At 50.7% G+C, this 27,598-nt stretch overlaps 1 protein-coding gene across 1 annotated transcript in view; it reads right to left on the reverse strand.

Moving 5' to 3' along the window:
* Positions 1–10,086: 10,086 nt before the first annotated feature.
* The window catches only part of cyldl (cylindromatosis (turban tumor syndrome), like), a 41,853-nt gene continuing 24,341 nt past the window's right edge, over positions 10,087–27,598 (reverse strand). The window contains exons 7-15 of the mRNA XM_060825211.1: positions 25,736–25,871; positions 24,612–24,722; positions 21,721–21,812; positions 20,917–20,983; positions 19,631–19,763; positions 17,567–17,675; positions 16,450–16,568; positions 13,702–13,912; positions 10,087–10,333 (exon numbers count right to left, since the gene is read on the reverse strand). Of these exons, the coding sequence (XP_060681194.1) occupies positions 10,149–10,333; positions 13,702–13,912; positions 16,450–16,568; positions 17,567–17,675; positions 19,631–19,763; positions 20,917–20,983; positions 21,721–21,812; positions 24,612–24,722; positions 25,736–25,871 (1,163 nt within the window). The 3' untranslated portion in view covers positions 10,087–10,148. The remainder of the gene's footprint in view (positions 10,334–13,701; positions 13,913–16,449; positions 16,569–17,566; positions 17,676–19,630; positions 19,764–20,916; positions 20,984–21,720; positions 21,813–24,611; positions 24,723–25,735; positions 25,872–27,598) is intronic.

A 27,598-nucleotide genomic window follows, 5' to 3' on the forward strand; every position in this document is an offset into this window, starting at 1 on the left:
GTTGAGTGGGGGATATACCGGGCCATGAGGTTACAGATTGTGCTGGAGTACAGTTCTACTGCTGTTGATGGCCCTCAGTGCCTCATGGATGCCCAGTCTGGAGCTGTGAGATCTGTTTAAAGTCTGACCCATTTAGCATGGTGATAGTGCTACACAACACGATGGACGGTATTATCAATGTGAAAGTGGGACTGTGTCTCCACTAGGACTGTGTGGTGGTCACTCTTACTGATACTGTCATGGACAGATACACCTACAGCCAGCAGATTGGGAAGGATGAGGTTGAGTGTGTTTTTCCCTCTTGTTGGTTCCCTCCCCACTTGCCGCAGACCCAGTCTAACAGCCCCATTTTAATGCTGTTCATCTGGCATATCAGGGCGGCACGGTGGCACAGTGGTTAGCACTGCTGCCTCACAGCGCCAGGGACCTGGGTTCAATTCCCGACTCAGGCGACTGACTGTTTGGAGTTTGCACGTTCTCCCCGTGTCTGCGTGGGTTTCCTCCGGGTGCTCCGGTTTCCTCACACAGTCCAAAGATGCATGCTAAATTGCCCGTAGTGTTAGGTAAGGGGTAAATGTAGGGGTATGGGTTGGTTGCGCTTCGGCGGGTCGGTGTGGACTTGTTGGGCCGAAGGGCCTGTTTCCACACTGTAAGTAATCTAATCTAATCTAAAAATCAGCCTGAAGGGCTGAATGGCCTACTCCTGCACCTATTGTCTATTGTCTATATTTTCTAAGCTCTACCTGTGAAAAGTTTAGCTTTCCAATCCCCTCCCCTGATGTTCCTTGACTTGCCAAACTGTCACAGTTTCCGGAAGCCTTTAGCATTGGTTTGAGCTTTCCTGCATTTCCTCCTGGAATTTTCCCATTCGCCCGAGTCGCTGTGTGAACCCTGGAAGGTTAGTCTGACCCAGGCTTGACATGAGGTCATGCTGTGAGAATAGACCCCAGGCTTTAAAATGGATTGAATGCTCGCTAAAGAGTGGAGGAGCGAGGTGGGAGGTTAGATTGATCAAATCCTGGAGGGGAGATAGAGAGGATGGGAAGAGGAGGACAGAGAGAGGGAAACATGAGGAGTGAGGCAAAGAGGAAGAGTGAGAGAGAAAGGGATGGAAAATATAACCGAGTAATAGGATGAAAGAAATAGGAGAGTGAAAAAGGGAGAGAGAGAAAACGTGTGAGAGAGAGAGAGGAAGGGGAATCAAGTGAGAACAAGAGGCAATGGATGGAGAACAGAAGGCGATGAAGCATAGAGAGGACGGTGGAAGAAAGTGAAAAGGAAGAAGGGAGAGAAAAAAACGAAAGTGAGGAAAAAAAGAGTGAAGAGAAAGAAAAAAGTAAGAAGAAAACGGGAGAGAAAAACAGGAAGGTGGTGAGAGAAAGTACTAGAAGGTGATAGGGAGAAAGAGAGATGAGGGAGAGTGAGTGAAGAGGACACGAGAGAAAGTGGAGGGATTTTCAAGTTCTAGAACCTTCCATCAGTGTTTTCCATTCCCAGTTTATACACTGTATCTTCCACGCATTGACTCAAGCATTTTAACTTATTCACAAAATGAAAGTGAAGGTAGCAGCAATGATAAACACGACGGAAGAAGCAGGGTGCCAAGGGACGGGGGGGAAGGCCTAGTGAGACGGGGATGGTCTAGTGAGACGGAGAGGGCCCAGTGAGACCGGGACAGCCTGGTGAGTCGGAGAGGGCCCGGTGAGACCAGGACAGCCTGGTGAGACTGGGAGGGCCCGGCGAGACTGGGAGGGCCCGGCGAGACCGGACGGCCTGGTGAGACCAGGAGGGCCTGGTGAGACTGGGACGGCCTGGCGAGACCAGGAGGGCCTGGCGAGACTGCGACAGCCTGGTGAGCACTAAGCTCACATCATCAGGCCTCACTCAGCCGGGCAGAGCCAGGACAAGGATTGGACAAAGGAAGGTGCTACAGGAGTCTGTTTTCACCATTTTCAGTGGAACATGACGATCATTGGCAAGGAGAAAGTGAGGACTGCAGATGCTGGAGATCAGAGCTGAAAAATGTGTTGCTGGAAAAGCGCAGGAGATCACGCAGCATCCAAAGAGCAGGAGAATCGACGTTTAGGCCATGAGCCCTTCTTCAGGAATGAGGAAAGTGTGTCCAGCAGGCTAAGATAAAAGGTAGGGAGGAGGGACTTGGGGGAGGGGTGTTGGAAATGAGATAGGTGGAAGGAGGTCAAGGTGAGGGTGATAGGCCGGAGTGGGGTGGGGGCGGAGAGATTGCAGGTTAGGAGGGCGGTGCTGAGTTTGAGGGATTTGACTGCGACAAGGTGGGGGGAGGGGAAATGAGGAAGCTGGAGAAATCTGAGTTCATCCCTTGTGGTTGGAGGGTTCCTAGGCGGAAGATGAGGCACTCTTCCTCCAGCCATCGTGTTGCTATGGTCTGGCGATAGAGGAGTCTAAGGACCTGTCCTTGGTGGAGTGGGAGGGGGTGTTGAAGTGTTGAGCCACGGGATGGTTGGGTTGGTTGGTCCGGGTGCCCCAGAGGTGTTCCCTGAAACGTTCCGCAAGTAGGCGGCCCGTCTCCCCAATATAGAGGAGACCACATTGGGTGCAGCGGATGCAGTAAATGAGTAAATGATGTGTGTTGAGGTGCAGGTGAATTTGTGGCAGATATGGAAGGATCCCTTGGGGCCTTGGAGAGGTGTGGGCGCAAGTTTTGCATTTCTTGCGGTTGCAGGGGAAGGTGCCGGGAGTGGAGGTTGGGTTGGTGGGGGGTGTGGACCTGACGAGGGAGTCCTACGAAGAGGCAGGCATATGTGGAATAGTCCATCTTCCGCAGCTACACTGGCACCACCCCACACCTTTTCTTCCGCTACATCGATGACTGTATCGGCGCTGCCTTGTGCTCCCATGAGGAGGTTGAACAGTTCATCCACTTTACCAACACCTTCCACCCCCACCTCAAATTTACCTGGACGGTCTCAGACACCTCCCTCCCCTTTCTAGACCTTTCCATTTCTATCTCGGGTGACCGAATCAACACGGACATTTACTACAAACCGACTGATTCCCACAGCTACCTAGATTACACCTCCTCCCACCCTGCCCCCTGTAAAAACACCATCCATATTCCCAATTCCTTCGTCTCCGCCGCATCTGCTCCCAGGAGGACCAGTTCCAATATCGTACAACCCAAATGGCCTCCTTCTTCAAAGACCGCAATTTCCCCCCCGACGTGATCGACGATGCCCTCCATCGCATCTCCTCCACTTCCCGCTCCTCCGCCCTTGAGGCCCGCCCCTCCAACCGCCACCAGGACAGAACCCCACTGGTTCTCACCTACCACCCCACCAACCTCCACATACATCATATCATCCGTCGTCATTTCCGCCACCTCCAAACAGATCCCACCACCAGAGATATATTTCCCTCCCCTCCCCTATCAGTGTTCCGAAAAGACCACTCCCTCCTTGACTCCCTCGTCAGGTCCACACCCCCCACCAACCTAACCTCCACTCCCGGCACCTTCCCCTGCAACCGCAAGAAATGCAAAACTTGCGCCCACACCTCCTCCCTTACTTCCCTCCAAGGCCCCAAGGGATCCTTCCATATCTGCCACAAATTCACCTGCACCTCCACACACATCATTTACTGCATGTGGCCTCCTCTATATTGGGGAGACAGGCTACCTTCTTGCGGAACGTTTCAGGGAACACCTCTGGGACTCCCGGACCAACCAACCCAACCAGCCCGTGGTTCAACACTTCAACACCCCCTCCCACTCCACCATGGACATGCAGGTCCTTGGACTCCTCCATCACCAGACCATAGCAACACGACAGCTGTAGGAAGAGCACCTCATCTTCCGCCTAGGAACCCTCCAATCACAAGTGTTGAACCTAGAGTTCTCCAGTTTCCTCATTTCCCTCCCCCCCACCACCTTGTCGCAGTCAAATCCCTCGATCTCAGCACCGCCCTCCTAACCTGCAATCTTCTTCCTGACCTCTCCGCCCCCACCCCCACTCCAGCCTATCACCCTCACCTTAACCTCCTTCCACCTATCTCATTTCCAACGCCCCTTCCCCAAGTCCCTCCTCCCTACTTTTATCTTAGCCTGCTTGGCACACTCTCCTCATTCCTGAAGAAGGGCTCATGCCCGAAACGTCGATTCTCCTGCTCTTTGGATGCTGCCTGACCTGCTGCGCTTTTCCAGCAACACATTTTTCATCACTGGCAAGGCCAATATATGTTGCCCATCCCTAATTGGGCTTAGTTTTGCCATTTCGGAGGACAGTTGAAAGTCAACCCCATTACTTAGGGTCTGGAATCACACGTAGGCCAGGCCAGGCAAGGGTGGCAGATTCACTTCCCTAAAGGGCCATTAGTGAACCAGATGGGATTGTACAGCTAGCAATGACAGTTGTCATGGTCACCATCACTAAAACTAGCTTTCAGTTCCAGATTTTATCAATTGATTTTTAATCCCACCAGCTGGCATGATGGGATTTGAACCCATGTGCCTCTGGGCATTAAGCTGGTCCTCTACACCAGTAGTGTCGACTAGACTGGCAGGCATTCCCACTGCACCTGTCTCTCGCAGTCAGGCATCTCCACAGGAACTGATGTGAGTGCAGGATTTGATTTGAGTTGATTTATTATTGTCACATATCTTGGTACAGTGAAAGGTTTTGTTTTGCCAGCAACATAGGGAGATCTCACTCTACAAAGTTCACAGGGTGATAGAACAGAGCAAGGAATACAATGCTACAGCTGCAGAGAGCGTGAGGTCTACGTTCGATTTGAAATTGGAGAGGTTCCCCCTCCAACTCCATTTTGATTTAGTCCCTGCCCTCCCCTTCACTGTTCGATCACACAGCATTACCCTTTGATGTGAAGGGCACTGCTTGTCACTGGCCACTCGGGTGTTTTCCTATCTTCCTGGTGGTAATTGAATAAAGATTTGTGCACTTTGTGTCTCTCACTGTGTCTCACACCTGCACACACACACTATGGCTGCTGGGGAAAAAATAAGCACTACCGCAGTTAGGCGGTAGTGTGGAAAAAAAGGAATAAAAAAGAAAAAAAAACGAAAAAGAAATTGGAGAGGTCCATTCAGTCGTCTAATAACAGCAGGGAAGCAGCTGTCCTTGAATCTGTCAGTACGTGCGTTTAAGCTTCTGTATCTTCTGCCTGACGGAAGACGTTGGAAGCGATTCTAACCGGGGTGGGAAGGGTCTTTGATGTTGGCTGCTTTTCTGAGGCAGTGGGAAAGGAGTCACGAGCTTGAAGGTTGGCTTATGTAATGGTGTGGACTGTGCTCAGAACTCTCTGTAATCTCTTACCGTCCTGGGCAGAGCAGTGACCATACCAAGTTGGGATGCACCCCAATAGAATGCCTTCTATGGTGCATCTTTAAAAATTGATAAATGCCTATGCTAAATTGCCCATCGTGTCAGGTGGTAAATGTAGGGCAGGGGAATAGGTTTGGGTAGTTTACTCTTCAGAGGGTTGGTGTGGACTTGTTAGGCCGAAGGGCCTGTTTCCATAGTGTAGGTAATCTATCTATTTATGGACACACTGAATTTCCTTAGCCTCCTGAGGAAGTAAAAGGTGTTGTTGTGCTTTTGTAACCATCGCATCAATGGGGATGAAGCAGGACACATAGTTGGTGATTGTCACGCCCAGGAACTTGATGCTCTTGACCCTCTCCATTGGGGTAGGTAGGGCTGTGCCCTCCTCATTTCCTGAAGTTGATGATTAACTTTTTAAGTTTAGCATCACAATCTCTCCCTCAGTGCTAAACTCCATGTTCAAGGCCAGCAGAGAGTGGCTACAGAGAATTCCACTTGGGGAAGAGGATCAGGACCCCTGGTCCCTCCTGTGCAGTGTTGAGGGATGTGGCCCTGAAGTCAGCATTTTGTAAAAGAACACAATAAGCAGAACTTCAAAAGTTATTTGCTAAAAGGCAAATCATAGCTAACTAACATGCTGCAGTGTTTACAACGAGATTACAGAGAAGATCGATAAGGTAATGTTATCCCTGTGTTGGACAGAGTCTTCCAAAAGGCCATTTTATAAAAAAAGCTTGAGAGCAAAGTGAGACTTTACTGAATAAAAGGGACATTAACAACATAGTCACAGAACTGGATGAGTGACAGGAAAACGAGAGAGAGAGAGAGAAAGCAACGAGTAATGCATAAAATAAAACCGAGAGCAGCAGATGCTAGAAATCTGAAACAAAAGCAGAAGCGACTGGAGAAACTCAGCAGATCTGGCATCATTTAGGGTTGATTGATTCTCTAATTAATTGATGTATTGTCATGTTTACCAAAGTACAGTGAAACACTTTGTTTCCAAGCAGTGCAAGCATATCAACGTACACAAGGATGTACAGATCAAAAAGACTTTAGTGGCATACAGATTACACTGCACAGGTCATGTGCTGGATGAGATCAATGTTAGCAAGATCAGCATTATTGGAGGCTAGAGCGTCCATTCAGTCTAAACTGCCAAGAAGAAGCGGTTCCTGATCCTGCTGGTGCGTGTATTCAGACTTCTGTATCTTCTGCCTGACGGAAGGGGTTATAGGAGAATATTACTGGGGTGTGATGGATGTTTGATGCTGGCAGCCTTTCCGCGTAGCAGTTGAGTAAATGGAGTTCACGGATGGAAGGCTGACTTCCATGATGGACTGGGCTATGCAGACCACCTTCTGTAGTTTCTTACAGTTGCCATATCAGGCAGTTATGCATCCAGACCATATGCTTTCAATGCTGCATCTGTAGAAGTTGGCGAGGATCCTTAAGGACATGCCAAATTTCATGAGCCGCCTGAGGAAGGAGAAGTATTGTGGTGCCTTCTTGACCATCACATCCATGTGGGAAGTTCAGGACCGGTTATCAGTTATAGTCGCTCCAAGCAATGTGACACACTCCATCCTCTCAAACTCAGTTCCATTGACATAGAAGGGGGAGAGAAAAACAAAGTTAACCCGCGACCCTGCTTTCAAACTCGGTAAATGCATGGTTCTTGGGCTGCAGGTCAGGTTTGTAGCAGAGTTCCCCAGGGCTCAGTCCTGGCAGTCTTGCTGCTCCTGAACATAATAACCTGGACATTGGCGTCCAGGGCAGAAAATCAAAATGGAGGGCAACACTCACTCACGAAGGAGAATATGGAACTTGGGTAAAAATAAGGAATAATTGGCAGGATGGACAGATAAGTGGTAGATGAAACTTAATGCAGAGAAGTGTGAAGTTATTCATTTTGATTGAAAGAACACAGACAACACAAAAGCCAGGGGATAATTCGAAAGGAGGATACAGGAAAGAACAACCTGGGGAGTGCCGTTAAAACACATAATGCTACATCTTGTATTATCAAGAACAAATGCAAGGAAGTTATGATAAACTTGGCTGAAAGGCTGGTTTGATCTCTGCTGGCGTGTTGTGCCCAGTGCTTTAGGAAGGGGGAGGGGCCAGGAGCAGGCAGCTGGGACCTGTTTAGTTTGGGATAATGGTCAGCATGGACTGGTTGAACCGAAGGGTCTGTTTCCGTGCTGTAGGACTCTATGACAGTGCAGAAAATTTCACGAGAATGCTTCTAGGGATGTGGAACATCACATTATGTAGAAATATATTAAATCTAGTCTCTTTTGTCAGCACTTGGCCCATATCCCTCCAAAACCTTCCTATACTATCCAGATGCCTTTTAAATATTGTAACTGAACCAGCCTCCACCACTTCCTCGGGCAGCTCATCCCATCAACGCACCACCCTCTGCGTGAAAATGTGGTCCCTCAGGTCCCTTTTAAATCTTTCCCCTCTCACCTTAAACCCGACGCCCTCTAGTTTTGGACTCACCCCTACTCTGGAGGAAGAAGAAGTGGACTATTTACCCTATCCATGCCCCTCATGATTTTATAAACCCGTCAGGTCACCCCTCAGCCTCCGACGCTCCAGGGAAAAACAGCTTCTCCCTATGGCTCAAACAAGAAGGATCTGTTTCCGTGCTGTACATCACTATGTTACAGCCCAAAAAATGTTACGGGCTGTTTTGCTTCTGAAGAGAGATGAGATTTGATACAAGTTTCCGAAATCACAAGGGCTTGGGCAGAGCAGATAGGGAAACATTGCCGACATAAGCAGAAGAATTGAGAATCAGAGGGCAGTGAGTTATATCGATTGACAGAATGATGACAGGAAGAATGAGACTTTTTTTGCGTGTGTGTCACAAGTGCTTAGGATCTGGAAACCATCGTTTGAGGGCAAGGCAGAGGTCAGTTTAATCAGAGCTTTCAAAAGGGGAATTGGGTTATTATCTGCAGAGAGAGTATTTACAGGGCTTTGCTGAAAAAGTTGGTAAGTGGCGCTGGGTAAGCAGACAACTGGCATGGGCAAGATGGGTGAATGGCCTCCAGCTATGATGTGACCAACCACACTGATGGCCTGGACCCAATTTCAAATTAAGTTTCGTCCAACATTGCCAACAAAAAAAATAACACTAAAATGAGATAAAATGTTTTCTTTTTATTTAAAGATAAAATGATTTGCAAATACAAATCTGACAAACTCCACAACAGAAAACAAGAAACAAAATTGCAAACACACAGTCAGCAGAAATATCCACTGGCAGCCTGAGTGGAAATGGAAATTAGGAAGAGAGAATTCCTCCTTGGTCTGGAACCGCCCCGAGCTGGGAGGGAATTAAGTTTGAGGTGGCCACGTAAATGTGCATAATGTTTCAAAACGGAGGGGCCAGAGAAAACCAAGATTGACAGCACTGTCTCACTCACCATCCAGACTTGGAAAATATTGCCTTTCCTTCACTGTCCCTGGGTCAAAATCCTGGAATTCCCTCCCCAAGGGCATTGTGGGTCAACCCACAGCAGGTGGACTGCAGCGGTTCAAGAAGGCAGCTCACCCCCACCTTCTCCAGGGGGCAATTAGGGACGGACAATAAATGCTGGGCCCAGCCAGTGACGCCTATGTCCTTCAATAGATGTTTTAAAAATAAAAAACGTATGGAACTCTCTTCCTGAAATGGTGGCAGAAGAGTTCTTCAATATTATTAAGGCAGAGATCGATAGATTCTTGTTGGAGGGTGAAAGGTTATCGGTGAGTTTGAGATTACAATCGGATCCGCCATGATCTTATTGAATGGTGGAGCAGACCCGAGTGGCTGAATGGCCTACTCCTATTTCTAGTTTGAACATATTGGCTGGTTCTACATCATCATTGGGACTAAGCCATCCCAAACACTGTCACGGGGGTCTTTAAGAAAACAGTGACTCCCACCATTTTAAGGCGATCGCGCCCAAGACAAAACGTTTGTTCTTAAATGCTGGTCGTTAGACCTGACTTTGGGATGTGCGCTCACCAACACATAGAAACGTTTTCATCAAACACAGCAGCATTTCCAAGTGGGGGATCGGTGCTGTAAATATTTTGGTCAGGCCAGTTATGAAACACCACTGGAACAACACACCCAGAGATGGGACTTAACCTGGACCTTCTGGTCTTGAGGTAGGATATCACCAACATACCACCAGAACCCAAAAGCTTGCTGTTGTTAATTGTACATTATTTGGTGGTGTTCCATTGAGAGGGGATTGATATATACTCGCCTAAATAGTAGCACACTGAAATAGTGCTCGGGGTGGGGGGACTCTGCAAATAAACGCCGATAGGAAAACACAACTGTCATCTTCCACTTCCAACCAGAACATGACGGCTGACAAGTTCTCAAAAGCAACGAGGAGCCGGCTCTGCCAGCGCTGGTCACGGCACCGGTGAACTAATCAGAACAGAGAAGGCTTCTGGAAACAGGAGATTGTCAGAAGCTTTTTAATGTGGCGCTAAAGCTGTGCGGGACAGGAGGTAAAGGCTAGCGTGTGCAGAGAGAGCTGCACGCTCGCTGGGTAAGCCCACAGCAGGAGCTCAAAGCCAAACCCAAACTCGCTTGGGGTAACCTCCCTTCTGACCCTCCACATTGCTGACCCACAGCAATGGGTCAGATAATCCCCCTCCAAATCTCATCAACTCCCCTCCCCCCAGCAGCAAGGTCAACGTGGGACGGCTGTCTCGATTGGTTCTCCTGGTACAGTAAAGCCCACCCTCCCCTATTTGCCCCCCACCCCATCCTCCACCAGTCCCTACCCCGGTGCTGGGCGATGGGGGGAGTGCTGCTCACTTGTAGACGGCCATGCGCGGGTGTTCGTACAGGTACATGTAGGCGTCACACAGCTGGCGTTTGGCCACACCCTCCATGTCCCGCGGGTTCTCTTTGGCCAACTGGGCGGCTGAGCGCTGGGTGTATTTCGCCACTTCCGGGCACAGCATCACCGTGGGGATGTTGTACCCACTCTCGCCACCTACAGGGTCCGACCGGCAGCACATGCGAGGAAGGAAAAAAAAGGACAAGACAAAATTCATTCAGAAAGTCTGACATTTATATAGAAACCTTCCCACCACCTCAGGACAGAAAAATATAACCCGTCACACCAGGCATTGGTGGGGCAGTGATATTGTCCCTATCTCTGGGTCAGGAGGACCAATTTCAAGACCCCCCCGAACAGGTTGATGAAAGGGTCTCTCCAAGTTGGCCCAGCAATGGGGTCATGTGCAGAATTACAGCTTGCTAGAGTGAGAGAGCGAGAGATGGGACAAGCCAGAACACAAGGGACAGTCCAGGAGGGATCTCAGCACTCAGACAATGACAGGTCGCTGGAGTTCTCTCCCTCAGGGGGCCTGTGGAAGCTCAGTCAGTCAATCAGAGTGCGTCCAAACACAGAGGTCGATAAATGCCAAAAAAATCCAGAGGGAGATGGTGCAGAGGGAGGTCAGTCCTGAGCTAGTCAAAGAAAGAACAGCCTCGAAGGGCCGAATGGCCACTTCCAGCTCCAATTTCTCGCCTTCAGAGCACCTCTCAATTAAAAAAAGGAGCCCTGACGAAGGGCTCATGCCCGAAATGTCGATTCTCCTGCTCCTCGGATGCTGCCTGACCTGCTGTGCTTTTCCAGCACCACACTGATCTCCAGCATCTGCAGTCCTCACTTTCGCCTAAAACAAAAAGGAGCAGCCAACCACGTGCATAGGAAGATCCCATACGCCACAGTCAGGTGGCGCGACTCCCTGCTCCGCTGACTGAAAGCATTAAGAGCACCGACTGGCTCCTGTAGGCCTTGGCCTTCTGGGTGAAGAACGTTCTAGAATTCCACAACTTCGAGTGTGAGGGTGTCTTTCCAGATTTGCTCCTCAATTCGAATTCGGATCATATGAACTCTCGATTTCTCCGTCAAAAGGTGAAAGTTCACCTGCACCTTGCCCCTCAAATCCTCACAACATTTTAAAAACCCTCTGACAGATAAATGAGAAGTTGGGGGGGGGGGGGGGTATTAAAGAGAATCCAGGGCCAGATTTGGAATCAGAGGATTGGAGAAGCTGGGAGAAGGCAATTTGGCCCATCACTATCTCCTGGCCCAGATAAAGCTATCCAGTCTGATCCCAATTTCCAACTCTTGCTCGATTACGGTACATGGTGGGGAGGGCAGTGGGCTTGACTTCAGTGTGCTCAGGTACTGGGCTCCTAGCCACCCTCTGAATGGAAACATTTCTCCTTTAACCCCTCTGAACCCCCATGCCCTCCCTCAATCTATGCCCCCACCCCACCCTCAGGTAATGGAGCCCTCCACACAGGGAAATGGGACTTTCCATTTCCTCAATTTTATACAGGTCAGTGTGCCACCCCTCAATGTCCTCTCTTCCCAACACTGTTCCTTTTCCTAATCCCAAAAGATGCATTTATTGTCCCCCTCAATTAGCTTGTAAAGATCAGGACGTCACTGGCTAGGCCAGCATTTAATGCCCATTCCTAATTGGCCTCTAGGGGGCGATTAAGCATCAACAACGTTGCTGTGAGCCTGGAGTCACATATACGCCAAACCAGGGAACCACCACCCCCTTGCAAGTTCTCCTCCAAGCCACTCACCATCCTGACGTGGAAATGTATCACTGTTCCTTCACTGTCACTGGGTCAAAATCAAACAAATCCCTCGGTAGGATTTGAACTCTCTTATTCTGGAATATTCTTCCATGAGACGGCACTGGTCATTGTGACAGGAACTAGGCATCCCTGCCTGAGGTACTGGGGCAAGGGGAGGTACGGAGGGCAGTAATGGGGCAGGAGGCCGGGAAGGGGGGGTACGGAGGGCAGTAATGGGGCAGGAGGCAGGGAAGGGGGGGTACGGAGGGCAGTAATGGGGCAGGAGGCCGGGAAGGGGGGGTACAGAGGGCAGTAATGGGGCAGGAGGCCGGGAAGGGGGGGTACGGAGGGCAGTAATGGGGCAGGAGGCCGGGAAGGGGGGGTACGGAGGGCAGTAATGGGGCAGGAGGCCGGGAAGGGGGGGTACGGAGGGCAGTAATGGGGCAGGAGGCAGGGAAGGGGGGGTACGGAGGGCAGTAATGGGGCAGGAGGCCGGGAAGGGGGGGTACGGAGGGCAGTAATGGGGCAGGAGGCCGGGAAGGGGGGGGTACGGAGGGCAGTAATGGGGCAGGAGGCAGGGAAAGGGGGGTACGGAGGGCAGTAATGGGGCAGGAGGCCGGGAAGGGGGGGTACGGAGGGCAGTAATGGGGCAGGAGGCCGGGAAGGGGGGGTACGGAGGGCAGTAATGGGGCAGGAGGAAAATCAAACTGGCCGACATTCTTTGATGGAAATGGAGTGCCCCCTGCTGGCGTTGCAGAGCACTGCAGGAAGTAATGCACCATTACCCTTGACCTCCAATGTCTGCAAGGCAGTCACAGAGCCACGATAGAATTTGGCAAAAGTGACGACTGCAGATGCTGGAAACCAGAGTTTAGATCAGAGAGTGGTGCTGGAAAAGTACAGCAGGTCAGGCAACATCCGAGGAGCAGGACAAATCGACGTTTCGGGCAAAAGCCTGATTTTTGACGAAGGGCTTTTTCTGAAACGTTGATGTTCCCCATGACAGAATTCGGCCCATCATGTCCATGCCAGCCCTCTCTGAGAGCAAACCGGTCAGTCCCATTCTCCCGTGTCAGACCTGCATAATGTTTTCACACAGAGGGTGGTACGTGTATGGAATGAGCTGCCAGAGGAAGTGGTGGCGGCGGCTGGTACAATTACAACATTTAAGAGGCATCTGGATGGGAAAATGAATAGGAAGGGTTTGGAGGGATATGGGCCGGGTGCGGGCAAATAGGACTAGATTGCGTTGGGATGTTTGGTTGGCATGGACGGGATGGACCGAAGGGTTTGTTTCCATGTTGTATGACTCAAAGACTCTGTTCATATACCTTGGTGTCTTTTGATCCTCCTCATTTCTACGGGGAACCTGTGGCCACTGTATTCAGATATCACCCCACATGGTGAGCCTACCAAACCCCTCCAAACCCTCCCCCCTCCACACCCCCCTTCCAAACCTATCCCTCTCCCACCCTATTTTCCCCCCTCCCCCGCCAACCTATCCTCCTTTAAACCAATGGGGACAGAGATTCCCCCTCTACCTTCTGTGAATCTCCCATGACTGTGCCCACCTTGGCGGGGGAGACATCACCTTAAACCAGAGGGAATGGGGGAGAACGTTCTCCACACCAGAGAGGGGAACCCTCACTGTCCAACTAGCTGCTGGACAACGGAACGAGACCAACCCGAAAATCGACAAGAGTACAACATCATCTTATTGAATGGTATAGCACGCCCGATGGGCTGAATGGCCCTCACCGTGTCTGTCAGACATGCTGTCGAAGAACATCCAGTGGTGGTCCTCAGGCCCGTATTTGATGAACGAGACGTAGTGGCTGGTCTCAATACAGAGCACGGCAAAGAGCTGCATCTTCTCCCGTGGGATCGGACTCTTCCCAGAGCGAGCAAAGCCTCGTGGGCATTCCAGCTGTACAGAGCGGTGGCTGTGCCTGGAGGGGTGGGAGTGAACCTGGTTCAGGGGAGAGACAGTGAGGGAGTGAGTGAGTGAGACACAGATGAAGAGAGGGAGAGGCACACAGAGAGAGACACAAAGAGAGGGGGAGAGGGGGATGACAGAGAGAGAGACACACACAAAGAGGGAGAGGGGGAGGACAGAGAGAGAGACACAAAGAGAGAGGACGAGAGGGTGGGAGGACGAGAGGGAGAGGGAGAGACCCAGCCCCAGCCCACCCCCACATTTGTCCGCAGATTATTGCCCTATTTATGGAAGGGGCAGTGATGGGAATGGTGGGAACATGGTCTGATGATCACACTGGTTAGTGTGGGATCCTGCTGTGTGCAGGAGTGGCTCATTGCCATCAGAAAATAACACGACTACAATTCAACATTATTTTGGAACGTTCGTAGAATGACATAATTGTTACAGTGGCCAATCAGCCTGTTGGGCCTGTTCTATCCCCCAAGACCAATCTCCCCATATCCCCTCCCACCAATTCTATCCCAATCAACCATCCTCTCGAGTGCCTCGATCGAACCTGCTTCTACCCCACTTCCAGGGAAATGAAGGGAACTATTTCTCCAGCCTGTGCTTTGTCACATCACCTTCGGGCTCAGTCTGTGAGAGAGTCCAGATGAGCTCAGTGTCTTGGCTTCCACAGTCCTCTGTGACATTAAGATTCACCCCTACACCTCCCCAGCTGAAGAATTTTATCGTCTCTGTTCTAAAGAGTCAGCCCTTCGCTCAGAGGCTGCGCCCTCAGGTCCTAGTTCTCTAGTCTCTCCTACTCAAGGAACCATTTTCTCCACGTCCACTCTACCCAGGCCTCTCGGTATTTATGTTCCAATTAGATTAGAGTTTAGAAAGATGACAGGGACTATTGGGTAGAGATTATATCAAAACCTTCATCCCCAGGATTATTCTTGTAACCCTCCTCTGCATCCCCCTCCGATATCAGCACAACTCAAAACAGTGTTGCGCCGAAGGTCCGTGACTGGCTCTCATTGGTCTTATTTAACGAGCTTCCTCTGCATTTTATTTTTATTTACCTGTGGGATGCGGGCATCGCTGGCTGGGCCCAGCATTTATTGCCCGTCCCTAGTTGTCCCCTTGAGAAGGTGGGGGTGAGCTGCCTTCTTGAACCGCTGCTGTCCACCTGCTGTGGGTTGACCCCCAATGCCCTTAGGGAAGGAATTCCAGGATTTTGACCCAGGGACAGTGAAGGAGCAGGCATATTTTCCACGTGGCGAGTGGCTTGGAAGTGGCGGTGTTGTATCTGCTGCCCTCGTCCATCAAGGTTTATAATCTAACTGCCCTTCAAATGGAATGTTTCAGAAGAAATGTGTTTGCACACTACACCTATCCTCCCTGGAGTCACTGTAGTTTTCACAGGGAGAGACATGGTGCTTTAACTGGGGAGCGGTCACCATTCTGGGTGTGGTGACATTTGCTGCAGTCTGTGGACTTACTATTTCATCCGACACAGAGTATTCCACACTGATGACCGAGGGGACAGAATGCAAGGTAGAAATCGCCTGGTAAACCCAGCCCCTACCCCCAGTTTCACTGACTGAGTCTGGGAGTCTCAGCTCCAGGACACCTCTACAGGAGTTCCCTCAGGATAGTGTCCTAAGCCCAACCATCTTCAGCTGCTTCATCAATGACTTTCTCTCCAACATAAGGTCAGAAATGGGGATGTTGGCTGATGACTACACAACATTCAGCACCATTCACAACTCCCCAGACACTGAAGCAGGTCAAGTTCACACCTACCTGATGAAGGAGCAGCGCTCCGAAAGCTAGTGCTTCCAAAAAGAGACCTGTTGGACCATAACCTGGTGTTGTGCGATTTTTAACCACATACAAAATGATCTGGACAATATCCAGGCTTGATCTATAAGAGTGGCAAGTAATATTCACAACATGCAAATACCAGGCTATGACCATGTCCAATAAGAGACAAATCTAAACATCACCCCTTAACATTCAATGGTGCTACCATCATTGGATCCCCCACGGTCAACATCCTGGGGGTTACTATTGACCAGAAACTCAACTGGACTTGCCACATAAACACAGTGGCTACAAGAGCAGGTCAGCAGCTAGGAATACTGTGGCAAGTAATTCCCTTCCTGACTCTCAAAAGCCTGTCCACCATCTACAAGGCACAAGTCAGGAGTGTGATGGAATCCTCCCCACTTGCCTGGATGGGGGCAGCCCCAACAACACTCAAGAAGCTTGGCGCCATCCAGGGACAAAGCAGCTCACTTGATTGGCACCACATCCACAAACATCCACTCCCTCCCCCACTGACGCTCAGTAGCAGCAGGGTGTACTATTTACAAGAGGCACTGCAGAAATTCACCCAAGATCCTCAGATAGCACCTTCGAAATCCCTAAACCATCCGATGCACATATGATGGGCTGAATGGCCTCCTGCTATCCTGTAGTGATTCTGTGATTCTAGAAGGACAAGGAGAGCAGAAACGTGGAGCACACACCATCCCAAACAGACCCAGGTCGAGCAGATCAGAGACACCCAGAGGTACCTGGTGCCAGCAGATGTCACAGAATTGCTTGAGTCCCGTTTTTGAGAACACCTTGTCCTTGAAGCACTCCTCACATTCCTGAGTGGCCAGATCTCCGCACAGGCAGCATTCCCTGGGACCTGCAGGAATGGCAAAACATTCAGACCAGTCCTAGTCAATGAGGGAAATCCAATCAGAATTCAACTCCCAGAGCCTGGACACTGTGTGGGCCAGTTGCTGGCCCACAGAGAGGGATATTAGACATGGGTATTGTGTGACTGTGAGTATCTACCATTTTTAATTCGGGGGTTGCAGGTTTACGGGAGAGTGGAGAGTGGAGTTGAGGCCGAGAGGAGATCAGCCATGATGGTATTGAAGGATGTAAACAGACTCAAGGGGCTGAGTGGCCTCCTCCTGGTTCGTATGACCTTATTATTTCTCCAGACAGGGGTTGGTAAAGAGAGGAGGTGGTTTAGAGGTAGGGTGGGTGAGTGGGCCTGCACACGTGGGAGTGGTGTGTAGACGTGCAGTTACAATGGCAAAGCTGTGGGCCCAGGTGTTAGAAATGGGGATTAGGATAGGGAAGTGGTAGATGGGCTGAAGGGTGTTTTCTCATGTGGTAGATCGCTACAACGATGGTTTTGGGAGGGAATGAAAACTGCGGGGGCTGTGGGAGTCGAGTGGGCTGTTTGTGGACGCAGGGAGGGCAGTACTAGGCTCGATGGGCTGAATGGAACCCACCCGAATCTGGTCTCACCAACCAATGTGTTGGTGTCACACTGGGGAAGGGAAGGGAGGGCGGTGGAAGCGGGGGCAGTTATAATCGATGAAAGACATTCGGATAAGTTTGGAGGGATAGGGGCCAGGAGCAGGTGGGCGGGACTAGTTTATTTTGGGATTACGTTCGGATTGGACTGGTTGGACCCAAGGGTCTGTGTCCGTGCTTTATGACTCTCCAACTCTCTCACACTCTAACGTCCCCCCACAGACCTTCGCTGTGGAGGAGAGTGGAGAGAGCGACCGCAGGGAACGGAGTCTGCCCGTAAACTGTTTCCCTTTCTCCCCCACTGTCCCAGAGCCCTTGCCAGTTCTCCCCTCCTGCATTACTCCCTCCCCCACATTCCCCACCCCCACCTACTGTCCCACAGCAGGTCCGTGATGTCCAGCTCCAGAGATGGAATGATTTTCTCAAACATTTTGTAATTCTTCCCAAAGCGAGGCATCTGTACGATGAGACACGATGGGACCTGGGGGGAGGGAGGGGTGAGAAGGGATATGCGTTAAAGAGGGCGAGGGACAGACCAAGACAAACCATCAGTCATCAGAACAACTCGAACAGACGGTCATTAAAACACAACACACCATCCTGGGCTTTATTAGCAAAGAGCAGGGCACGGAAACACAGGATTCACGTGAACTCTGTAAAGCCCACGGGTTTCATGGAAACGGAGGGGGGTGGGGGGCTGGGCGAGTCATTCAGCTGTCTGTGCTGTCTCATATCTCCGTCCACCCAACCATGGCTTCTTCACAAAAATCCAGAGTTTGGAATCCTGCGGAGGAGAGAGGTGGAATCATTGGAGGGGTTGGTCCTGGACTCATCAGGACACTTCACAAGAGTGGGAGCAGGTTACTGACGGATGCGGCAGGACATTGCTAGTGAGCTCTCCAGGGCAATGTTCACTGACAGTTAATTACCGACCTTCGCTTACATTTTAAATCACGTGGGTTACTCTGATTGGACAGGTCGCTACCAATCTTAAATTGGTTCTCAGGGAAATTCTTCACACATTCTGGATTATCTGGTAAATGCTGTCCCGGTGCAGAATCACACCCAATGCTGAGAGTACTGCAAGTACAGGTTGGATTTTTGCAAACAGTCAATGGGATCTGTTTGGCACAGGCCACCAGCCTTTGGGATGTACAGTGCAGTCACTACACCAGCCCGGAAATTCATTCCCACCTTCCTCACCCAGGGAATGTTGCTGGCTGATTTCTCACCTCAGGACATGGAAGGCAGGAAAACTCATTCGACTCACTTCAAGTGGGGAATTGGAGAGCAGGATAGAGCCTATCGGGATATCTGAAGAAATACTGAAAATAGCGGCAAGTGTAGGCCATTCAGCCTTTCAAACGATCATGGCCAATCATCCAACTCAGACCCCTGTTCCTGCTTTCTCCCCTGATACTGTTTATCTCTAAGAATTACACCCAAATCCTCCCTGAAAACATTCAACAATTTTGGCCCCAACTGCTTTCTCTGGCAGAGGTTTGCACAGGCTCCCCCACTCTCTGGGTGATAACATCTCTCCCTGTCACAGCCCTATATCCTTACTGCAGTTGCAGACAGCAAACATATCATCCGCTTACCAGAAATGTACAAGGGACAGGAGGTTAGAGTGAAGAGCAGCACGATGGCTCAGTGGTGAGCACTGCTGCCTCACAGCGCCAGGGACCCAGGTTCGAATCCTGCCTCGGAGTTTATACATTCTCCCAGTGTCTGCGTGAGTTTCCTTTCACAATCCAATGCAGGCCAGGTGAATTGGTCAGGCTAAATTGCCCATAGTGTTAGGTGACATTAGTAAGAGGGAAATGGGTCTTGGTGGGTTACTCTTCAGAGGGTCGGTGTGGACTTGTTGGGTCAAAGGGCCTTTTTCCACACTGTAGGCAATCTAATCTAATCAAGTGTGTGCACACACGCGCACGCGCGCACACACACACACACACACGCACGCATGTGTCTCTCATGGAACTCAGCGAAGCTGACACTGTCTCATTGGGCAAACAGAGCCCCATTCAGGCAAGCTATGACCAATCAGAGCCAACTTTCCAACTAAATCGGGACCTTTCCTCAAGGGGATAAATGTTTGAAATTTGGCATTTTTGCCAAATGTCCTGATGTCGACAAGATCCCCCTCCTTCCAGTAGTTTTCACGTCCTGGGTCAGCCCAGCCATTGTCTAAGGCTTGAAAATTGTAATTGGTTTCCAGCCTCAGCCCCTCTTTCCCCAGGGTGGGGCGGGTTGGGGGGGGGGGGGGGGGGGGCATGTGTGGAAAGTGGACCAGCCGTGATCCTATCGAATGGCAACCGAGCACAGGACGAATGGCCTGCTCCTGTCCCTATTCCTCCTGATGGACAGAACCCGGCGTCGTGACCTAACTCCTTCAGGCCTGGCATCATCTGCAGAGCCTCATTGCCCACTCACCTCAGCCAGTTTGAGCTGGTTACTGTGGAAGGAATGCTCCACCAGTTGCTGCACTGTGGGAACGGTCAGGTCATCGTCCTGGTCGATGAAGATCTGATGGCAGTAACACTCCTGCTCCTTGTGGCCTGCTGACCTGGGAGACACAAGCAGAGCCATCAGGGTCTCCACACGCACAGCAACAGGGCAGGCTGTTACACACCTCAGCGGGCACCGTCAACAACCCCATCAAGGCCCTTCAGGCAGCATCTTCCAAACCCCTGGCTACTTCCACCCCAACGGACAAGGGCAGCAGATACATAGCAACACTAACCCCTGCAAAATCCCCTCCACCCTGACTTGGAAACACATCCCTGTTCCTACACTATCACTGGGTCAAAATCCTGGCATTCCCGCCCCAGTGGCACTGTGGGTCAACCCACAGCTGGTGGACTGCAGCTCCCCCTTGCCACGTATTAAATTAGCTTTCTTAGCTTTAAATTAAGGGGTGGTAGGTATAGGACAGATGTTAGGGGTAGATTCTTTACTCAGCGAGTCGTGAGTTCATGGAATGCCCTGCCAGTAACAGTGGTGGACTCTCTTTTTATGGGCATTTAAACGGGCATTGAATAGGCATATGGAGGATAGTGGGCTAGTGTAGGTTAGGTGGGCTTGGATCGGCGCAACATCGAGGGTCAAAGGGCCTGTACTGCGCTGTATTTTTCTATGTTCTATGTTTTCAGATGGCATTACTGCCAGGATAGTGCATACCATGATGGTGCCCAATAGAACTACCCGAGCAGCTCCTTGGATGATGCCTGAACTGCTGTGCTCTTCCAGCACCACTAATCCAGTATCCCAGAGCTTGGCCTAATGGGTCCTGGCCACTTGGCAACCAGGATGGACCTCTGCATTTGCCAGTGTAACCACGGTGATACTGGGAATGCTCTTTGCTCTCCGGGTGTCAATTCCTCATCCCCTCTCCCAATCGCCACTATCTCAACCCTTTCCCCCTCAAAATAAACTAGGTGAAGGATTAGTCAGAGAAAGAGAGTGATAGAGAGAGAGAGGGTGATGAGAGGAGAGATACGCACAACACACAGTGAGACAGAGAGAGACAGCGAAAGAGACAGCAAGAGTGAACACGCGAGACAGCGAGAGAGACAGCGAGAGAGACAGCGAGAGAGACAGCGAGAGAGACAGCGAGAGAGACAACACACACAAGTGTGTATGCAGCGAGAGAGAGCGCGCGCGAGTGGGTGATACAGCCGGTCTAGGATGAGGTTTGGATTGCACGGATGGTGACTAACCTGAGTTTGAGTAACGGCTCCAGGCCAAGCACGTGCTGCATGATGACATTGAGGAACTCCTCCGGGTCTAGGAAAGACAGAGGCAGGAAACACTCATTCTGTGGCTCAGTCACACCTCATTCCCTACGCTGAGGGGTGAACACCTCGTTACATTGTCTTCCCCACTGTCCAGTCTCACTCTGAGGCAGAGACAGAGCTGGGGCCCAGAGCATGATGATTGCTGGCTATTCCACCACGTGACCATCACATTTTGGACTTGACAATCAAAGATGACGAGTGTGGAGCAGTGGGAGGTTGCAGCACTTTTACCCTCCCTCAGGCAAACAGCACCAGCCCCTGGGAGCTATCGAGTCAGGTACCCGCTCAGATACCAGAGCGCAGCCACAGGGACAGGGCTGGGAGAGAGCTGCATTGTCAGGTACTCGCTCAGACACCAGAGCACAGGGATAGGGCTGGGGGAGTGCTGCACTGTCAGGTACTCGCTCAGACACGAGGACGGGGCTGGGGTGGTGCTGCATTGTCAGATACCCGCTCAGACACCAGAGTACAGCCACTAGGACGGGGCGAGGGGTGTGCTGCATTGTCAGAGGATAGACTCAGCTGTTTGTGGGATCATGCTGTGCACAAATCAGCTGCTGCATTTCCAACATTATCATCACTGTGTTACAGAAGGGCATCATTTGTGTGAAACACACAGAGACACAGTGAGAAAGAGATACGCACAGACACAAAGAGAGCGTGGCAGAGACCCAGGGAGAGACAGAGACCAGCAGAGATCCAGAGAGCGAGAGTACAGTTACTGACCTTTCTCCTCACTGGTGAACCCTGCACAGGAACCACCCGCTGTCAGCTCCATCCTCAGGTTCATGACCTTTTTACAGTCGACAAACCCGTCTCTGGGATAGAGAGAGAGCACAGAACGAGATCGTAGGTTAACTGAACCATTTCCTGCACAATCACAAAACGGTCAATGCACTGAAGAGGCCATTCAGCCCACTGTTGTGTCTGTACTGGCCCTTCTCAGCAGCAATTCACCCAGTACCACTCATCCAACCCTCTCCCAGTTCTCCCGTTTCTGATGATGATCCAATTCCCTCAGATTCTCCACCACACTCTCAGGTAGCACCTCCCAGATCCCAGACAATTTCAATCGCTTGGCCAACCCTAACTTTCAATTTGACTTCGGTGGGGGGGGGGGGGGGGGGCGGTAAATCAAAGGGGCAGATTTACACCTGATTTGACTCAGAGTATTGGATAATGAAGTCAGAGATGTACAGCATGGAAACAGACCCTTTGGTCCAACCCGTCCAGATATCCCAACCCAATCTAGTCCCACCTGCCAGCACCCAGCCCATATCCCTCCAAACCCTTCCTAATCATATACCCATCCAAATGCCTTTTAAATATTACAATTGTACCAGCCTCTACCACTTCTTCTCACAGCTCATTCCACACATGCACCACCCTCTGTGAAAAAGTTGACCCTTGAGTCTCTTTTATACCTTTCCCCTCTCACCCTAAACCTATGCCCTCTAGTTCTGGACTCACCCAACCCAGGGAAAAGATTTTGCCTGTTTACCCTATCCATGCCCCTCATAATTTTATGAACCTCTATAAGGTCACCCCTCGGCCTCCAATGCTCCGGGGAAAACAGCCCTAGCCTGTTCAGCCTCTCCCTGTAGCTCAAATCCTCCAACAACCGTAGCAACATCCTTGTAAATCCTCTCTGAACCCTTTCAAGTTTCCGATAGGAAGGAGACCAGAATTGCAGGCCATATTCCAACAGTGGCCTGACCAATGTCCTGTACAGCTGCAACATGACCTCACAACTCCTGTACCCAATACTCTGACCAATAAAGGAAAGCATACCAAATGCCTTCTTCACTATCCTATCTACCTGTGACTCCACTTTCAAGGAGCTATGAACCTGCACTCCAAGGTCCCTTTGTTCAGCAACACTCCCTGGGACCTTACCATTAAGTGTATAAGTCCTGCTAAGATTTGCTTTCCCAAAATGCAGCACCTCATGTTTATTTAAATTAAACTCCACCTGCCACTTCTCAGCCCATTGGCCCATCTGGTCAAGACCCCGTTGTAATCTGAGGTAACCTTCTTCGCTGTCCACTACACCTCCAATTTTGCAGAGAGAGACAGAGAGAGACACACACACACACACACAGAACATAGAACAGTACAGCACAGCCCACAGCGTTGTGCTGACCATGACACCAAATCAATCTAGTCCCTGCCTGTCCTTGGTCCATATCCCTCCATTCCTTGCATATTCATGTGCTTATCTGAAAGCCCCTTAAACACTCCAATTGTATCTGCCTCCACCCCCACCCCTGGCAGCGCATTCCAGACCTCTACCACTGTGTAAAAAAAATGCCCCTCTCACCTTAACCGCATTCCCCCTAGTATTAGACATTTTAAATGGCGGCACGGTAGCTCAGTGGTTAGCACTGCTGCCTCACAGCACCAGGGACCTGGGTTTGATTCCAGCCTCCGGCAACTGTCTGTGTGGATTTAGCACATTCTCCCCGTGTCTGCGTGGGATTCCTCCCACATTCCAAAGATGTGCAGGTTAGCTGAAGCGGCCAAGCTAAATTGCCCATACAGTGTTAGGTGGATTAGTCAGGGGTAAATGTAGGGAAATGGGTCTGGGTGGGTAGGGAATCTAATTTAATCTAATCTAACTGCAGGAAAAAGATTCTGACCATCAACCCTATCTATGCAACATGACATCCTGACTCTTGAACTCAATTCCCTGACCAATAAAGGGAAAGCACACCATCTGCCTTCTTTACCCCCCCACCCCATCTACAAGTGTGACCACTCCCAGGAGCTATGGACTTGAACCCCAAGATCCTTCTGTAATCAGGGTTCTGCCATTAATTGTGTACTTTTCCTTAAACATTTGATCTGCCAAAGCACAGAACCTCACACTTACCCAGATTAAACTCCATTTGTCATTTCTCCGTCCAGATCTACAATTGATCTGTATCCCACTGTATCCTTTGACAGCACTCTACACTATCCACAACTCCACCAATCTTCGTATCGTCCACTAACTTGGTGGGCAGCACGGTGGCACAGTGGTTAGCACTGCTGCCTCACAGCGCCAGAGACCCGGGTTCAATTCCCGTCTCAGGCGACTGTGTGTGTGGAGTTTGCACATTCTCCCTGTGTCTGTGTGGGTTTCCTCCGGGTGCTCCGGTTTCCTCCCACAGTCCAAAGATGTGCAGGTCAGGTGAATTGGCCATGCTAAATTGCTCAATGTTAGGTGAAGGGGTAAATGTAGGGGAATGGGTCTGGGTGGGTTGCGCTTCGACAGGTCTGTGTGAACTTGTTGGGCTGAAGGGCCTGTTTCCACACTAAGTAATCTAAAAAAAGTCAGCAAGACATGACCTGCCCTGCACAAAGCCATGCTGACTATCCCTCATAAGGCAATGCTTTTCCAAATGTGTGTAAATCCTATCCCTAAGGATTCTCTCCAGTAGCTTCCCACCCACTGATGAGACCCCCCACCAGTCTATAGTTTCCTGGATTATCCCTAGTCATCAGGGATCAGAGAGACATTCAGACTCTCCACCTCGGTCCACCTAGCCCAGCTCTGCCACTCAGGCGTGGCCCTGCCCTTCCAGGTCTCGGACAGTGCGCCACGCTTCCCACCTTCCTCCCAGCCTTGTACCGACCTGCGAAGTGGATTGACGATCTCCTCCCGGAGGATCCGCTGGATGTGTCCGCACTGGGGGCTGGTGGATTTGTGAAGCATGGAGTCCAGCACCAACGTACAGGAGAAGAGGCTGCAAGGACAACACGAGGCCATTACCAGAGAATCGCAGATTCCCTCACAGCGTGGCAGCAGGCTATTTGGCCCATCGAGTCCACAGTCACCCTCCAAACAGCATCCCATCCAGACCCACCACCCCGCCTTATCCTTGTGACCCTACGTTTCCCATGACAAACCGATCTAGCCTGCACATCCCTGAACACTATGGCCAATTTACCGTGGCCAATTCACCCTTTGGATTGTGGGAGGGACCCGGAGCACCTGGAGGAAACCCAAATTGCAAACTCCACACAGACAGTCGCCGGAGGCTGGAATCGAACCCGGGTCCCTGGCGCTGTGAGGCAGCAGTGCTAACCAGTGAGCCACCATACCAGCCTTTTCCAACGCCTGTACAGTTCTCTAAGGGGAGGTGTGGATAGTGTGAAGTGATCACAGACAGAGGGGCTGGCCCCTGTATTTCTGTGATATACACGTACTCTCCTGCACCAGCCTCCCACCCCGTCACCTGGGTGGAAATACTCCAGCCACCCCATCCCGCTTCCCTCAGGAATATCACACCGAACAACAGCTCAGGAAGCTCCGGACTTGGACACAGCAGCTCCGAGCCTAAAGCCGAGGGAAGGATTTACACGGATTGTGCTCCCGCTGGCTGGGGAAGCAGGATTCAGATCACAGCACTAGGCCACTGGCTAGCAGAGCACAACTGATGAGCCGAATGGCCCAATTCCATTCCGACGTCTTGTATGCGAGTGAGTGAAGCTTCTCGTTCTCCGGGGAATATCTAACTAGCTTCCCAGGAATCACGTCAGGGGTCAGGCTCGGGCAAGTTAATCTCCCCAGCGCTGTTCCCACTTTTGCCTGTCACTCCAGCGTCCCGAGGCCAGCCCCCTCCTGACTGGGAACGGTTATCCCGCACCCCACCCACACTCAATTGCAGCACCATCTCCGGTTCCACCCTCCCCGCCCCTTCTCATTCCCACCCACTCAGATACAGAATCAGACCACCAGAGCGAGGGTCCTCCCTACCTGAAGAGGGCAGTATCCATGTAGCAGGAATTGCAGTGCCCCTGAATCCCACGCATCCGGCCCTCGAGGACCCGCACTGCCTCCTCGTTCCTCGGGGGAGGGGTAACAATGGGGACCACGCTGCTCTCCAGGTTCCCTGGGGGAAAGGGGGGGTGGAAAGGATCTGTTGTGTAACACTCTCACGGACTGTCATATCACTGGCTCCTCCACTCCATACCCCTGCCCCCTCCCCCACCACCACGAGGCAATTCTTCCCCTCCTGCCAGGCCCCGAGATCGCTAGACATTCATCCCATTCATTTGTCTAAAGGCTACAGCAACACAAGTGAATATCTAAATATTTTTAAATGTTAGGAGGGCTTCTGACTAAAACATAGAGTCATAGAGATGTACAGCATGGAAACAGACCCTTCGGTCCAACCCTTCCATGCTGACCAGATATCCCAACCCAATCTAGTCCCACCTGCCAGCACCCAGCCCATATCCCTCCAAACTCTTCCTATTCATATACCCATCCAAATGCCTCTTAAATGTTGCAATTGTACCAGCCTCCACCACTTCCTCTGGCAACTCATTCCATACACGTACCATCCTCTGCGTGAAAAAGTTGCCCCTTAGGTCTCTTTCATATCTTTCCCCTCTCACCCTAAACCTGTGCCCTCTAGTTCTGGACTCTCCCAACCCGGGGGGGGGGGGGGGGGGGAAGAAGAGAAAAAGTTGGTCTATTTATCCTATCCATGCCCCTCATGATTTTACAAGGTTACAGCTCAACCTCTGATGCTCCAGGGAAAACAACTCTAGCCTGTTCAGCCTCCCCCTGTAACTCAAATCCTCCAACCCTGGTAACATCCTTTTAAATCTTTTCTGAACCCTTTCAAATTTCACAACATCTTTCCGATTGGAAGGAGAGTGGAACTGCACGCAATATTCCAACAATAGCCACAGCATGACCTCTCAACTCCTGTACTCAATACTCTGACCAATAAAGGAAAGCATACCAAATGCCGCCTTCACTATCCTATCTACCTGCGACTCCACTTTCAAGGAGCTATGAACCTGCACTCCAAAGTCTCTTTGTTCAACAACACTCCCTAGGACCTTACCATTAAGTGTATAAGTCCGGCTAAGATTTGCTTTCCCAAAATGCAGCACCTCACATTTATCTAAATTAAACTCCATCTGCCACTTCTCAGCCCATTGGCTCATCTGATCAAGATCCCATTGTAACTGGAGGTAACCTTCTTTGCTGTCCACTACACCTCCAATTTTGGTGTCATCAGCAAACTTACTAACTGTACCTCTTATGCTCACATCCAAATCATTTATATAAATAATGTAAAGTAGAGGGCCCAGCACCGACCCTTGTGGCACTCCACTGGTCACAGGCCTCCAGTCTGAAAAACAACCATTCACCACCACCCTCTGTCTTCTACCTTTGAGCCAGTCCCTCTCAAAAGGGCAAGTTCTCCCTGTATTCCACGAGATCTAATCTTGCTCACCAGTATCCCATGAGGAATGTTGTCGAATGCCTTACCGAGTCTATTTAGAGCACGTCTACCATTCTCTTTTTAGTCAGCAACTTCCAAATTCTCACTATCCTCTGGGTGATATTTCTCCGCATAGTCTTCTACCTCTTAGCTTAAGTCTCTGCTTCCTGACTATTAAACTTTTTGATAATGGAAAACAAGCCTTCCTATCTACTGTATCTACGCCTCTCATAGATTAAACAAAGAAAGTTACAGCATAGGAACAGGCCCTTCGGCCCTCCAAGCCTGTGCTGATCCAGATCCTCTTTCTAAACCAGCCGCTAATTTTCTCAGGGTCTGTCTAGATACATCTTAAATGACGCTATTGTTCCTGTCCC

This window comes from Hemiscyllium ocellatum, chromosome 5 (assembly GCF_020745735.1).
Source record: "Hemiscyllium ocellatum isolate sHemOce1 chromosome 5, sHemOce1.pat.X.cur, whole genome shotgun sequence".
Classification (NCBI taxonomy): Eukaryota; Metazoa; Chordata; class Chondrichthyes; order Orectolobiformes; family Hemiscylliidae; genus Hemiscyllium; species Hemiscyllium ocellatum.